The sequence below is a fragment of the Echinops telfairi genome, unplaced genomic scaffold (assembly GCF_000313985.2).
Source record: "Echinops telfairi isolate 266 unplaced genomic scaffold, ASM31398v2 ScPeMD7_7412;HRSCAF=8450, whole genome shotgun sequence".
NCBI classification, from domain to species: Eukaryota; Metazoa; Chordata; class Mammalia; order Afrosoricida; family Tenrecidae; genus Echinops; species Echinops telfairi.
The window spans coordinates 18172813-18187873 of NW_022111312.1; the positions used below are offsets into that span (position 1 = coordinate 18172813).

The following is a 15061-nucleotide window of genomic DNA, read 5'->3' on the forward strand; positions in this document are numbered from 1 at the left end:
CCCGCCGCCGGAAGGACCGGCGGTGGAACCCTTCTTGCCTGGCCCCCTCTCCCGGCGCGAGTGACACTTGGCGTTTGATCCCCCGCCCCGCCCGGCGGGAGTGGCCGATGACCCCCAACGGCGCCGCTGTTCTGGGGCTGGTTTCGCGGTCTCTTGGAACCGCAGGGCGGAGCGAGCCGCCTTTCCAGATCAAACCGGCTCCCCGGCCTCGCCCGCCCGGGGACGGCCCGTCTGAGGAGGTCTGACTTGGACAGGGTGCAGTCGCGTGATGTAGGCTGTTTGCTCCCCTCTCCCGGCCTCACGCCTCTTTCGCCGGCTCTTCCCTCCCTCCTCACCGGGAGGGGGGCGTTTGGGGGTTTTGTTTTGTTGTTTTTTTAAGCCGATTTAGCAGCACGCCTTCTGGGGCCGAACTTGAAAGAAAGCTAAGCCCACCATTAAAAGTACGGACTAGTCTCCACGGGAACGAAGCCCACCGTTTGTGGCCTTTTAAGGCTGGATTCTGCAAACCCTGGACTGGACTGGAGGGACGATGTCCCGGCTAGCCAGAGTGGAGCCCATTAGTGACCCAACAGGCCGATGCCACGTGCCCGACCTTTCCTCTTGGCGTTCAGGTCTAGAAAGGAGGACTTGTGACAGTAGGGCCACCAGATGGGCTCAGATCTGCCTCCGGTGGTGCCCTGCATGCCCTCCTCGGCTCCTGGCAAATGGCATGTTAACAGGCAACCCGCTTTCCCAAAGTATCCGCTCACAGTACTGAGTCTGGTCAGTGAGGAAGCACCCTGGTAGCACAGTCAACCCCCAGGTCAGTAGTCTGAGCCCCACAGCCTCCCTCCTTGGGAGAAAGAGGAAGGAAGTCTGCTGACTGACCTCTTTCTACAGCCTTCCAGATCACCCTGTCTGTGACTTCAGGCAGGCCCCCCAAAACTGCTGGGGAGCAAACGCTACACATGTCCCTGTGTACTATCTTTAAATAATTTAATCATCTCCGTTTCTAAGTTAAGGAGGTTTACGGCAACGAGCAATTCACTTTGAAATGAAATAAAATTGGACCAGTTGGCTCCTCTGGGATTTGAACACACACACCCTGCCCCATTTTCCCTTGTGAGTGACCCTTTTCGGTGATCCTTTTTTTGTCTGGTGGCAAAAGTCCAGTGGCGAACTTGAATTTGTCGTCGTGTGTTTGATTTTTGCAACCCCACATCGGAGTGTTTTCAGGAAAGTTCACTAACTCACTAATTTGCTGCCCGAGACGGTTGCACACTGGCGATTAGCCTATCGGCTGAATCTTTTCTATCAAAAGCACAAAGTGTTCTTCACCTTCACTGGCTGAAGTGCCTTCTGTTCTGTGCAAGGAAAACCTGGGGGTGTCGCTCTGTGTGTCATTTCCCGGGGGGGAGACAGAAAGAAAATGTTTCTGCTGCCTCTTCTAATGTTGTGCTCCGTGTCCAGTGAACCTCCTTAAACTGCATGTCTTTGTTACTGTTCCTATGTCTGTGTGTCTCTCTATCACATAACCAGAACTTATTTCCTCAGCCAAATGGCTAGGGGGCGCGCCTAGCCAAGATTTTACCTCCAATGGATGCAAGTGTCTTTGGTGAAGATCTCTCCTGAGCGTTCGAGACTAGCAGAAAGAAGCGAGGAAATGTCCACCGTTTGGTTCTTTCGGATAGGTATTTATGTATTCGGGTTTGTGTGAATGTAAGCTATGATATTTGACATTTCAGAAAAAGAATTGATTTTCTTTGTAGCAAGTGGCATTGAATGTTTAGCCAAACCCTAAATGCCAGTGAAATGGATACCGCTCATGCTACGAATAAAGGGTTGTCCGCCCGTAGCTGTTACTCTGATTCTATCGTAGAGAGGCATGTAGATTGTGTTAAGATTAACTGGAGTTTTTAAAGTAGGAGAACTGTGGATGAGCAAGTTAACTCTTAAGTCTGAGAAGTTTTGCTGTTGGCTTTAATATTTTCCCTCCTTTGTTTTGATTGGTAAGTATGTCTGTGAATTGCACCTCCACACAGAGCCAGACTCCGGGTGCTTCACATTGACCAGGGTGTTCGCATTGCAGATACGATGGGCGTGGTCACCTCCATGACCTTTCCGAGTATGATGCGGAGTATACCACCTGGAACCGAGATTACCAGCTGTCGGAGGAGGAGGCGAGAATAGACGCCCTGTGTGATGAAGAGAGGTATTTAGCCTTGCATACGGACTTGCTTGAGGAGGAGGCAAGGCAAGGTACTGCTCAAGAAAAACTTACTTAAGCCACAAACTTTAAAAAAAAATTTTTTTTTAAGTATTTAAAAATTTACTCCCATTCATTTTTTTATACTCACTCTTTCTGATGTTATCTTGACAGTACCCAGTGGATTGGAAAAACAGGAGTCTTTGCGTATCTGAGAGGACCTCAGGATAGTTTATATATAGAGCCACAAAGAATTTTCCCAGCTTTTGAGGGCAGACTGGGATTTGAAAAAAACAAAAACCAAACTCTTTAACTGTTCTTCCTTAACAGTATCGTATAAATTAAAATCGATGTTCTTGTCTTTGCCGTAACAATCTCTTCAATACAGCCCTTAATCCCCAAGTTTTCTCAGCAGGAAGAAATGTTTCATAAAAGACGTGTATTCTCCTGTCTGTGGTAAACGTGCTGGCTAAAGTACATATTGATAGATGTAACGTGTGTATTTTGAGAAGCATTTTCACCTCAAAAAGAGGTTGGAGAAAGTGTGTTGTATACATTACTGATAGCCACAATGTTAGAAATGTGTAAGCGTTTTCTCAGTAAATTTCCGTTATTGTTAATAAAATTTTCATTTTTCTTCAAGAGGAAGAATACAAGCGGTTGAGTGAAGCTCTGGCCGAGGACGGGAGCTACAATGCAGTGGGGTTCGCGTATAGCAGTGACTATTATGACCCCTCAGAGCCCACGGAGGAAGAGGAGCCTTCTAAGCAGAGAGGTGAGCTGGGTAGGCGGCCAGGTCAAGGCTTGAGGCACCTGTGCAAACCCACATTGTGATGGTGTTGCTCTGGTACCCAGAGAGCATGATGCCAGCCCCTGCTGTGCTTTCCTGGAGCTCAGCCTTTAGGGATGCACTGGTGGGGTGGGGGTGGGACAGGGCAGGGAATTGAACCCCACTTGAGCTGCACTGCCTGCTCGCTCACTCCTCACTCTGAGACTGTGCTTCCAGGTGGGGGTGCTTGCCTGGCTCTCCCAGTGACCCTCATGTGGGCCGTTGAGTGGGTGGGTGGCGTGCGTTCATGTTGGCCCTGCTGGCTGTCTTCAGGTGCTACACAGCCGGTTTGGATAGAGCAGTGAGCAATGACCCTGTGTACAACAAGGAAGCCCTGCCTGGTCCCGCTCTGGTTGCTGTGTTTGAGCCCATTGTTGCAGCTACTATGTCTGTCCATCTAGCTGAGGGTCTTCCTCTTTTCACTGGCCCTTTACCAAGCAAGATGTCCATCTGTCCTTCTCCAGGGACTGGTGGTCCCTCCTGGTGGCCTGTCACGTGTTGCCTTACCCCCTGATTAACTTCCGTGTACATGTCCTTCCACTGTTGAAGCAGAGTCAGAGACCCAGCAGGAGGACCCCACAGCACAAGAGCTGCCCAGCTTGGCTTGAGAAGACCCAGGGGCATAGATACACGAAACTTTAAAATAAACGTCTGCATGGAATGATGGTTTTCAGTACATGCTTTTGCTGGGAAGTTTGAATATGAACAATAGTAGCTCACTAAACCTGGGATCACAGAGCTTACACCTGGTGGCAGATCCCCATAGGCTCTTGGGTAAACCCCAGAGAAGCACCAGTGTGCAAGCCTGAAACCGTGAGGTGGGATCACGTGATCCAGGACACCCTGTATGTGAAACGCCTTCTATGTGTCCCGGGTCATTGCAGTAGTGTCTGGTGGGGCTTGAAGGGCTAACCTATATCCCTGTGTAAAGAGTCTCCTAACGTGTAAGAAGTAAGACGTGCTCAACTCTGCCCTACAGGATTGCTGTGAGTTGGAATCAAGGCAGTGGCAGTAGATTTGGTTTGGGATTTTGATTCTCGATGTCAGGGGTCCTGGGGATGCAGTGGGTTAACTCTTAAACTCCAGGCTGGTAGTTCAAACCCTGCAGCTGCTCCACAGGAGAAAGATGAGGCTCTGCTCCCATAAACATGGACAGTCTCAGACCCCATGGAGTAAGTCTCCTCTGGTGTAGGCAGCTGCTGAGAGCCGGAGCAGCAGCAGTGGGAGGGGCGAGATGTCGGATCAGTGTCTCGTGTCCTTTTTGGGCCGTGCAACATCAAATTGGTGACAGTGGCTAAATTTTAAGGGTTTGCAGTATAATTTAGTTTCTCCCCTAAGTTGCATTATGTGTTTTCATTAGCCAAGTTCTTGGTTTTGTTTTACAATCTTTAATCATGTTTTCAGAATTTTGCCTTACATGCTGATAATTGGGGGGTCGTTTTGTTTGTTGATAATTGTTTCAAAGGGAGTTGGGCTCATGTGAAACTTATATTTCTCGTTGCTTAGCCTGCATGGTAGAAGTGCCATCCAAGTAGGCGCACATGCACATGCGTATGTGTGTGGTAGAAATTCCGTGTAGTGCCCAGGACGGCTAACTGCCAAACTGAATTATCTGAGTGAAGATTTAGTGTTTTTTAATGTTATCTTTTAAAAATAAAAGCCTTCAATAAATGTTAAAGTCTTTTAAGACGTTAGTGCCTATGAATTTTTTTGTATCACATTTTGTGACAGTCTTTTAAGTTGGTTATCAGCTCAGTTACTGAGATGTACGTAGACACCGTCGGAGTTAGAAAATCAGGGTGTGCGTTGCCTTGCCTAGCTTGTGGCAGGCAGATGGTGGTCAAATGAGCCCTTAGTGGAGAGATAGAGAAGGGGACTGGTTCTGCTTGCTTGCTTGTATGAGGAAGGTGATTTTGCATGGGTGCAGAAGTTGTGGCAATTTTGCCTGGATGTTTTACATCGAATGTTGAAAATCAGTCATCTAGTGAATACAAACAGTTACAATCTCAGAAACCCACAGTGGGTGGTTCTACCCTGTCCTTCTGGGGTCACTGTGAGTCAATGTCAAGTCCATGGCAGTGAGTTAGGTTTAGAGAGTGAGTGTCAAGCCCTGGTGTCATAGAAACTTACATATTGGACTGCTAACTCTAAGGTCAGCAGTTTGAACCCACCAGTCTCTCTCCAGGAGGAAGGTGGAGGTGTCTGCTCCTGTGAAGACTTGAAGGCTCAGAAACCCACAGGGAACTTCTACCCTGTCATTGTGAGTCGGCATGGGCTCGACCGATGGCAGAGAGCTGGTTTTTGTTTGTTTTGAGGGAGTGAGTTCTGGGTCCCACAGAGGGACTCGGTGATGTCCCTTAGGCACATGCATACCCCCGCTTAGAGGCTGGGAAAGCAGGGAGCAGAGTGTGTTGTCACCTGCCCAGCTCCTGGCAGGACCGGGGCTAGCCCGTTGATGTCACCCTCCTTGGCCCCCCTCAGGACAGTACTGGAGGCAGTGTGGGCAATAGTAGCCCAGACTCACAAGTGGGGGGTGGGTTCGCCGGCCCTGGACATGGCCCTCCCATACAGTGGATGGGGCACGAGCTCCGGCGGCAGCTCCACGGTGGTGGCAGAGTGATGGGGGGGTGGGGTCAGGGCCGCCTCGCCTGCTCTGCTGATGACCGTGTTTTCTTCCTACACAGAGAAGCAGGAGGCTGAGAGTCTGGAGGAGAATGAAGAGCCCTTTGTGGCCCCCTTAGGATTGAACGTCCCTCCCGATGTGGAACTGGTACGTGTGCCTCTGCGTTCCCAGGTCAGGCCCTCTCGACAAGACTAGAAAGCCCGCTTTCTCCCTCCGAGCAGCTGTGGTTTCACGTTGCTGACCTTGCAGTCATTCCTGGGCCACCCAGGGGCCACCAGGGCTCCTTTCCGACTGCCTGAGCTGTCAGTCTCCCTGCTGTCTGTCCTGCTACTGCTGTAAAGTGCTGCTTGTGGGAGAGCGCCCTGGGGACTTGGGGCAACTGTTCCACAGAGCTGCAGTGCCTGGGGACAGCCTCTGAGTGAGCTCGGAGGAGGACTTGTAGTGAACCACCGGTGCTGGCTGCAGGAAAGGCTTGAGCGGGCTGCCGTGCAGGAAATGCAGGGCTGGTGTCGCTGCTGCTCAGCTCAGCCCTTCGTTCTGGCATTTTCTGAGGTGGTCCTGGGGGTCATCTGAGATAGCAGCCTTCCTGACGCTTCCTTCCCTCTCTGCCTTCAGTTCAGTGCCCTGCTTTGTCCTGACACGGCCCTGGGGTGTGCATGACGACAGCTGGGTCCCATGCCACTCAGTCCTGGTGGTGGCCGGGTGCACCTGCTTTACTGCACGCCCCCCACCCGGCGTGGGGGCCTCAGGCCGAGAGTGTAGCACAGGCTGTGTCTGAGACCAAACCGTCACAAGGCGGCTGTGGCACCCTGGCCCTGCGCCCAGCCCTTGGCAATGATGTCGTGCGCGTCCTTCCCTGGGAGGCGCCTATTACCCGCCTGACCGAGACTCAGCACAGCCACACCTCACCACGTTTAAGGCCCTTTGTATATGCTTGCTAAGGACTGTTTCCAATATCGGGGTTGCGTGTCTGTGTGTGGGCAGGAGGTCATACTCAGCTTTTCCTGTGGCGTTTTCTTGACTGCACTGCAGGCCTCAGCCAGAGCCCCTGGCACCTGGAATCCTTTGTGGTCGGCCCTGACTACTGTCAGTAGTGGCTACTCAGTGATGTTGAAAAGCTAGTTACTGGACAGGTCACTCTTACAGCTTCTCGGCTGTCCCTGTGGTCCTTGACAAGAAATGCCGAGCAATCCTCTGAGCGCCCCCCCCCCCTACCCCCACCCTGGTCTCTCTCCATTGTCCAGTCATCCATTCAGCTCTGTTATCCCCACCCCTTCTCTGATTCTAATATAAACACAAGTGCTTCCAGTGAGGGCGTGGGGACACCACATTGCATGTAGTTCATGTGTTTGTATCGTGTGCTGTGCACACACGTATCACAGTAACTTCTGCACAAGCTGCCCTGGCTCTCAGTTCACTTCAGGTGGCTTGGGGTTGCAAGCTCACACTTACAGGTGGTCTCCTACCTGGTGCTCTGCAGTCAGCCCTGAGGAGCCTGGTGCCCTGAGGGACAGCAGCCAGGGCCTCCCATAGGCATGGACTTGGTGGGAGCTAGGTAGGGCGGCCCCAGGAGCAGATGCTGCAAACTCAGCGTGGGCTCTCCCTAGTGAGCCCTCCTACCCAGCTCTCGGATGTAACCAACAGATGTGCTGTGGGTGCCTGTCTAGGTGAAATTCTCCTTGGTTTTTGTCAGTGAGTAAATCACTACGTAGCTTCACCTCCGCCTTTCCACCCTGATCTGCGGGCTGTGATGACGGCAGCAGGCGCAGGCTCCCTATGACGAGGCCTCCTCTGAGTACTGTCATCTACGTGTTCCTGCTTGTCTCATACAACGCTGTCCTTCTACGGGGAGACCTCCACAGTACCGCCTTCAGAGCCACGCTGCCCTCATCTGTGGTGATTGCTACTGCACGTCATGTTCTCAGCAGGGACTCTTGTTTACTTTCAGAATGAAAGGCAAAAGTAGACTGAGCTGTGTAACAATTTTGTTCTCTTGTTAGTTTCTTCCAGTATTTACCTACAAAGTGTCTTGAATAGGACACTGCTGGTGACGTGGAAACTGTTGGAGTGCTTAACCAAGCCCTTGGCTTGCTGCTCACCGTTTGCCTTTATAGTAGTGCTAGTCTTCAGTAGTTTCCCAAACTATTGTCTGTAGGTGTAGTGTATTGCTTTGGGCTTCACAAACTGGTAAACGCAGCAGAAACAATAAAGAACAAAAACAAGTGGTAAGGATAAAACAATATAAAGGTAAAAATGCAAACAGTGAGTAAGAAAGAAAAGACCACCCGCAGTATTTAAAAAGCCAGGGAACAAACACGCGATCCTTGCATCTAGAACACATTCAGGTTGGGTCTAGAGCAGCAGCTCTCAACCTGGGGGGTCAAGACCCCCTGGGGGTCAAATGACCCTTTCACAGGGGTCGCTTAAGACCATCGGAAAACACATATTTCCCATGGTCTTAGGAACTGAGACACCGCTCCTCTGTCCGCCTCCAGATGGGTCTGCCCACACACATGCAGATAAGCCCTCAGACGAGTATGCAGCGTGAAGACTGTTACCCATGCTACACCATGCTTCAAGACAAAATTTCATTTATTTGTAATTAAAAATAAATATTTCACAATGTAATTACATATTTTTTTGCAATTAATCACTATGCTTTAATTATGTTCAATTTGTAACAATGAAAATGCATCCTGCATATCAGATGTTTACATTACGATCCATAAAAGTACAAAATTACAGTTATGAAGTAGCAACAAAAATAAATTTATGGTTGGGGGTCACCACAACATGAGGAACTGTATTAAAGGGTCGCGGCATTAGGAAGGTTGAGAACCACTGGTCTAGAGGGAAGTCAACTGACCAAGCATCATGCTTGACCCAGCCTAATCAGGGTTACAGTGATCTGTTTGACAGTGAGGCTGTTCCAGACATTTGCCTGTGGCTTGAGAGGATCTGCCAGCAGCTTAATCTGACTAGATGCTCTGCAGATGGGTTTTGGGCTGCCACTGCCCTCCACGGCCTTCCACAAAGTGGGTGTTCACAGTTTTAGCTCTGGTACTTTTCCCTTCATCATATTTGAATCTTGTGCTTTTCATAGTTGGATCACACAAGCTGGTGTGCGTCTTCCACGTAGACTTGGTTGGTTCCTCTCTCAGATGGCTGCTTGTCTGAACACAAACCTTGAAGATCCCATTGACTGCCAGGCACCGTCTGCTCGCTTCACCACACTTTGCTGTAGCACCCTTATCTTCAGTGATCTTTTCATGAAGACAAGAGTAGAGCGGGGCCGTGTTATCAGAACTAACCGTCTTTGAATTGGTGCTAGCGTTAAATTAGGAGCCCAGAATCCATCTGCTTGTCCATGGAACATGCACGACTGAGGTTTACTTTGGCAGTCATCTTATGACAGCATCAACCCCCATTGGGACCAACTACACCAGCAGCAAACAAACCAGTCAACAAAGGGGGGACCGGGGGGACAAGCTAAAGGCAGGAAAACAAAACCCCATAGAAACAAAAAGTACAACATTGTCAGTCGTACCCCTTGGGTATAAGGTGATTGCCCAAATGACATCATCAACTTTTCCCACGACACGGCCCTCCAGACACTGTCAGTATGCGGGGTCTGTGCGGGTCCAGACCCACCGTGAGCCACAGCCCATGGGTTGTCGCCCTACACAGTTGGATCTCCTGTTGCATTGTACTCGGTTTACCCTCAGGTGGGCTTGCTTTTTGTAGTTGCTCGAGATGCATACATTAAGGCGTCGTTTGTGAGAACATACAGTGAACCCGAGTGCCCATGTCTCAAGGGCAGTGTGTGGATGGAATGCCAGCGAGGTAGGCTGAAGTGGGCCCTCCTTGTGGTGGGCAAAGGGCTATGTGATCTGCTGAGTGGGGACCAGTGTGCAGAGGCCAGAGGAAACATGCAATGTAGGGTGACCTTGGATTTGAAACTAAGCTTCTTGGATCAGGAACTTACAATGAGCCAGCCCTCTGAGGGTTTTTTGGGAAGAAGAATGAGTTAAATAATAATAATTACATCGCAGTTGTAGCACTCCTGGTCAGTCCTGCACCAGCCTGACCACCGTTGCTGTGTCCGAGCCCGTTGTTGTTGCCACTGTGTCAGTCCATCTTGTCGAGGGCCTTCCTCTTCGTCACCGGTCCTCTCCTGTATCCAGCGTGCTGTCCTTCTCCAGGGACTGGTTTCTCCTGATCACATGTCCAAAGTATGTGAGGAGAGGAAGTCTCACCATCCTCGAGTCTAAGGAACAGTCCTTTGGTGTACAGTCCATGGTACTTTCGATATTCTTTGAGTTTTCTTCGGTCTTCCCTGTAGTCCGTGTCCAGTGTTCACTTGCATGTGAAGTAGTTGAAGACGCCATGGCTTGAGTCAGGTTCACCTGCATCCTCACAGGCGCATCTTGGCGCTTTAAAGAAGTTTTGCAGCAGATTTGCCCCTTGTAATACATTAAGTTCATGAGCATTGATTGTGTATCTACCCAAAGGAAATCCTTCACAATTCTGATTATTTTCCCAACAACATGGTAATGCTGTTGTCTATGTTTCCAGTTTTTAAGATTTTTGTTTTCCTTGTATTGAGTTGTGACCCATGCCGAAGGCTGTGTGGTCTTTGGTTTTCATTAAGTGCTCCAAGCCCTTTTAGCTTTCGGCAAGCAAACTGCATTACACGGGTTTCTGATGAGCTGTCATCCACTCCAGGCACCGTGCTCTTCTTTGTATCACTCAGCTTCGCTGATCATTTGCTCAGCATACAGATTGAATAATGACGGTGAGAGGACGCAGCTCTGGTGCCCACCTCTCCTGATTTTCACCCACGGGGTGTCCCATTGGTCAGTGTGAACATCTTGCCTTTTTGTCTGTACGAGTCGCAGTGAAGTGTTCTGGGATTCCCATTCTCGGTGTTCTCCGTTGTTAGTGAGCGTCACATTAGCACGCCGCGTGCCACACCCGACAGACTGACAGGGACAGTGCACCCTGGGACCCAGGCCGTGCCGCCCTGCTGCGGCTCTCCTGGGTGCCCTGTGTGTATGTGTGCGTGTACGGCTGCCAGTCATCACATGGGCTGGCTCGGTGTGGACGCAGCAGTAGGCTCCTGTCAGTCTGTCCAGCAGAGGCAATGCTCTCTCCCCACAAAGGAGGTGGGGAGGGCAGTACAGAGGGGTGGTGTGGACAGTTGAGGGTCAGCACAGACTTCCAGGGGAAATAGCCACTGCACCCGGTCAGACCTGCTTTCCTGGTGATGTGAACCTGTGTGCTTCTCTGCAGCCCCCGACCGCGAAGATGCACGCCATCATTGAGCGCACCGCCAACTTTGTGTGCAAGCAGGGCGCCCAGTTTGAGATCATGCTCAAAGCCAAGCAGGCGCGCAACTCGCAGTTCGACTTCCTGCGCTTCGATCACTACCTCAACCCCTACTACAAGTTCATCCAGAAGGTCATGAAGGAGGGCCGCTACACGGCTCTGGCCGAGAACAAGGGTGGAGAGAAGACAAGTATGAGCCCCAGCCCTGCCCTTCCCTGCCCCAGGGAGGCCCCAGCCTGTGCCTGAGTGGGGGCGGGAGTGTGTGCGCTTGTGTGTGTCTGACCACCATCCAGGCAGTTCCATCTGATCATGACCCTGTAGGACAGGGAAGAGCTGCCCCATAGATCTCCCCAGTCTGTAAATCTTTCCAGAAATGAACAGCCTCATCTTTCTTCCCAGAGCAGATAGTAGGTTACAATGTCTGCTCATGGCTCAACCCCTCGAGCCGCCCTGTGTGCATGGCAGTGCTGCTGGTGTGAGTCCTTGAAGCAGCCCTGACCCATCTCAACTCCATGTCCAAAAACAAAGCACTGCCTGGTCCCTGCAGGGCTTGTGCATCCAGGGTCCCAAGGGTCCCTGGTCCCTTGCAGGGCTTGTACATGCAGCCACTGTGGCAGTCCACCCCGTGGAAGGTCCTCTTTCTCTCTGACCCTCTGTAACACGCATGAGGTCCTTCTCCAGGGACTGGTTCCTTCTGCTGATGTGTCCAAAGTACGTGGGAGACACAGTCTCACCTTCCTGGAGAGCATTCATGAGTGTGTGGGTTTTGTGTATATGTATGTACACTCGCTGCTACAGAGTCGATTCTGACTCATAGGAACACTATAGGACAGGGTAAAACTGCCCCTGTGAGTTTCTGAGACGGTAACTCTACGTGAGTAGAAAGCCGTGTCTTTCCCGAGTGGTTTCAAACTGCTGCACTTGGATTTACAGCCCAGTGTGGAGACACTGCACTACCGGGGCTCCCTTATCTTTTAGGAAAATGAAAAGGCCTTACAGATTCATGGAATTGTACTGATTGGTGATTTCTGTTAGCAATAGGTATTTCAAAATAACAAGTTAACTTGGGAAGGTGAGATTTGCATTGAGATTTATGCAACACGGAGTCTGAAAACAGGTCAGCTGATGACGTGTGCGTGTGCGCGCGCACATTTCCATGAACCTGTACGATGTGTGCCTGTTGTCAAAGATAAACATTTTGCACACGGCTGAGTTAACAGTGACGGAAATGACTGCAGACCCTCGGCTGGTTGGCGGTGGAGAGGGGTGCCCGGCCGGCCGGCCGCCGTGGTCCTTCCTCCCCTTTCTGGCTTGTCTCCCTGACAGCGTGGATGGCGATACTTTAGGGAGTACTTTCCGAGACTGCTCTCCGTCCTCTTCTGAGTCTCTACTGACGTTGCTTTGTGTGCTTGTCCTCGCCTCAGCCGTTCTGAGTGTCCTTTCCTTTCAGAATCGGGGGCTGACTCTGACAGTGAGGAGGAGGAGGACGACGAGGAGGACGACGGTAATTACCTGCACCCGTCTCTCTTTGCTTCCAAAAAGTGCAGTCGCCTTGAGGAGCTTATGAAGGTTTTTATCTCACTATTCAACTCCGTTTTCCCTGTGCTAACCGAATGTCAGCAGATATGATGTTGATAGATATTAAGGGTGCCATCTCTCCTAGCTAGATATCTCCCTTTATTACCACGGAGGTGCGCTGTGGACGACGATTGGGGTAGAGATTGAGCATGCCATCTCTGTCTTCCTTCATCCGCACCGAGGCTTGCTGTGTATACATGTGGTTTGGTGGAATGTGTTTGTTTGCACATGTCCGCTTACACGTTTCAGGAGCTGTTGGTTAGGATGTAGAACGGTTTGCCTGGCACAGCTCCCTCCAGTAGGGTTGGGGTTACAGGTATTCAGATTCTCTGCGGCTTGATGGCTCTGCCACCGGCAGTTTTCATGTAAAATAGTCACTTCCCTTCTTGCCCTGCGGCCCCCCTCCCCCCCTGCCTGTAGTTAGCCCGCTCGCCTGTTCCCCGCTGTCTGTGGTTAGCCCGGCCCTCGTGATAGGAAAGAGCTCGTCAGGCCACACTGTCTCTCCGCCGAGAACCGGCAGTCAGAGATGTTGGTGACTAGGACCTGCTCGGGAATGACGAGTCAAATTGCATAGCACTGGCGTTGTGACCATTACTATCGCTCCTCTCTGTGCCCGCGCCGGTGGCTGCTCCTGTGACCATTGCTCTTCATTGACTGGCTTCCTCAGGAAGTCACCACTCACCAGCAACTAGCTGCTTGGTGAGGGACTTCAGTGAGCGTCCCACCTTCCCAGGCATAGGCTAAACCCCAAACCCCTGCTGTCCAGCTGGGCAGGTGGCATCATCTTCTCCCGTGAGGCAGCTGATGGGGTCAAACCACCCACCTGTCAGGTAGGTGCCCAGCACTTACCCCTATTCCACCCAGGAAACCAAAGTTGCCAGGTCTTTCCTCTACAGCGCTCTTGTTTGGGGTCAGACCACCTGCCTTTCAGCCAGCAACTCAGCACTTCACCTCTGCGCCACCAGGGGCCTAAGCCCATCCTGTGACCTTCACATTCCCTTCGAAAGCGCTCAGAGAGCGAGCTGGAGAGAGATGGCGCCTGCATTGTGCAGCCGAGTTGGCCTTTGTGCTGCTGGAGCTTGCTGTGTGGGTCATGCAATGTGTGGTGACAGTCGTGTCCTTTCTGTGTGCAGCCTCTGAAGGTGGTAGATCCTGATCACCCCCTGGCAGCGCTGGTCCGGAAAGCCCAGGCTGACAGCTCCACGCCCACCCCGCCTCCTGCCGAAGGCACGACTGGGCAGCCCCCCCAGGTGGAATACCCCGCTGACTGTGAGTACCCGCCCGCCAGATGGAGGGGGTCCCAGTACACTGGGGCCTCGTCTCCTCATGCGGCAACTTGGGGTGGACTGCACAGAGCTAGCTGGTGCACAGAGCCCTGAGCGCTGGCCTCTGTACAGCTGGTTCCAGGAGCCACCCCGTCCCCTGCTTCCAGTCTCACTGCCCACACACTGTCACATGGCTCCCTCCCCTCTGCGTGGCTTCCCGTGTGGCCACCTGGGAGCAAAGTCAGAGCTCTGTGAGGAGGGGGTGTGGGTGTGAAATTGAGAACCCCTGGGATCATCTGTATGGGGAGGCGCTGTCACGCACCTCCTGCACTCCCGGCTGCTGCTTTTAGCTGTCTCCCTGCCTGGTGGGGACGAGGTGGGGAGGTCATTCTGCGAGTTCTGTTCAGGAACCACTTGTTCTCAGTATCAACTCCAGTACCTTCCTTGTTTGGTGGTTAAGATTTCATGAGGGAAGAATCTTTTGCAAAAGCCACTGTAATTTCACGTGATTGGATCTCATGAACCTGTCTACAAACTAGGCTTGTCTAACAGTTAGTGCAAAATCAGCTGGAACGTGCTTCGATTGTAAGGTATAAGCTGCTCTCCCTGTAGGCCAGCCTTTTGTCAGAAGTATAGCTGTGGTCTTCGCTCTTCCCATTAGCCGGATGTACGACGGGCTAGCCTGCGAGTCAGACGTGCCCTGTTTACATGCTCAGCCCTTACAGATCAGTCTCTAGAGCAAAGTGTGTGTTCTGACAACTCCAGCGTAAGAACTTGGATGATCAAGTTCACTCGCACTTCCTTAACTATTTGCGTCCAAGGGCCAGTTGTGGCCACTCGTCGGGCTGCAGTTGCTGCAGGCGGACACGTCCACACTAAGCAGGATGTTCCCAAGCATTCTGAAGCCCACACAGAGCACAGGACGCATAGGTGGAGTTTTGTATGGTCAACCCTGTGCACAGGAGCAGGGAACACAAGTGTGGTTTTATATGTCAACCAGGTCCATGGGAGCACCAGACACACGGGTGTGGTTTCGTGCATAGACTTGTGTGACACCCACTGTGGAGAGCTTGAATCACACTCCACTCCACAGCGTGATAAGGGCGGGGCGTTGTGTGACGACAAGCCCCTATATCCCTCCCTCTTAGGCTAAACCAGTACCAGGACAGGCCCCATCTTTCCTGGTTTCTCCTGAGTCCTTTTCAGACCCTGTGCTGGCTTTTGGGTACCTCCAACTGTTAAACCTGGTTGTG

At 51.6% G+C, this 15061-nt stretch overlaps 1 protein-coding gene across 1 annotated transcript in view; it reads left to right on the forward strand.

Annotated features, from left to right (window-relative positions):
- The window catches only part of LOC101647961 (splicing factor SWAP), a 51858-nt gene that overhangs the window by 1163 nt on the left and 35634 nt on the right, over positions 1-15061 (forward strand). Inside the window, exons 2-7 of the mRNA XM_045296735.1 lie at positions 2053-2238; positions 2829-2960; positions 5699-5784; positions 10930-11155; positions 12416-12534; positions 13677-13812. Coding sequence (XP_045152670.1) covers positions 2053-2238; positions 2829-2960; positions 5699-5784; positions 10930-11155; positions 12416-12534; positions 13677-13812 — 885 coding nt within the window. The remainder of the gene's footprint in view (positions 1-2052; positions 2239-2828; positions 2961-5698; positions 5785-10929; positions 11156-12415; positions 12535-13676; positions 13813-15061) is intronic.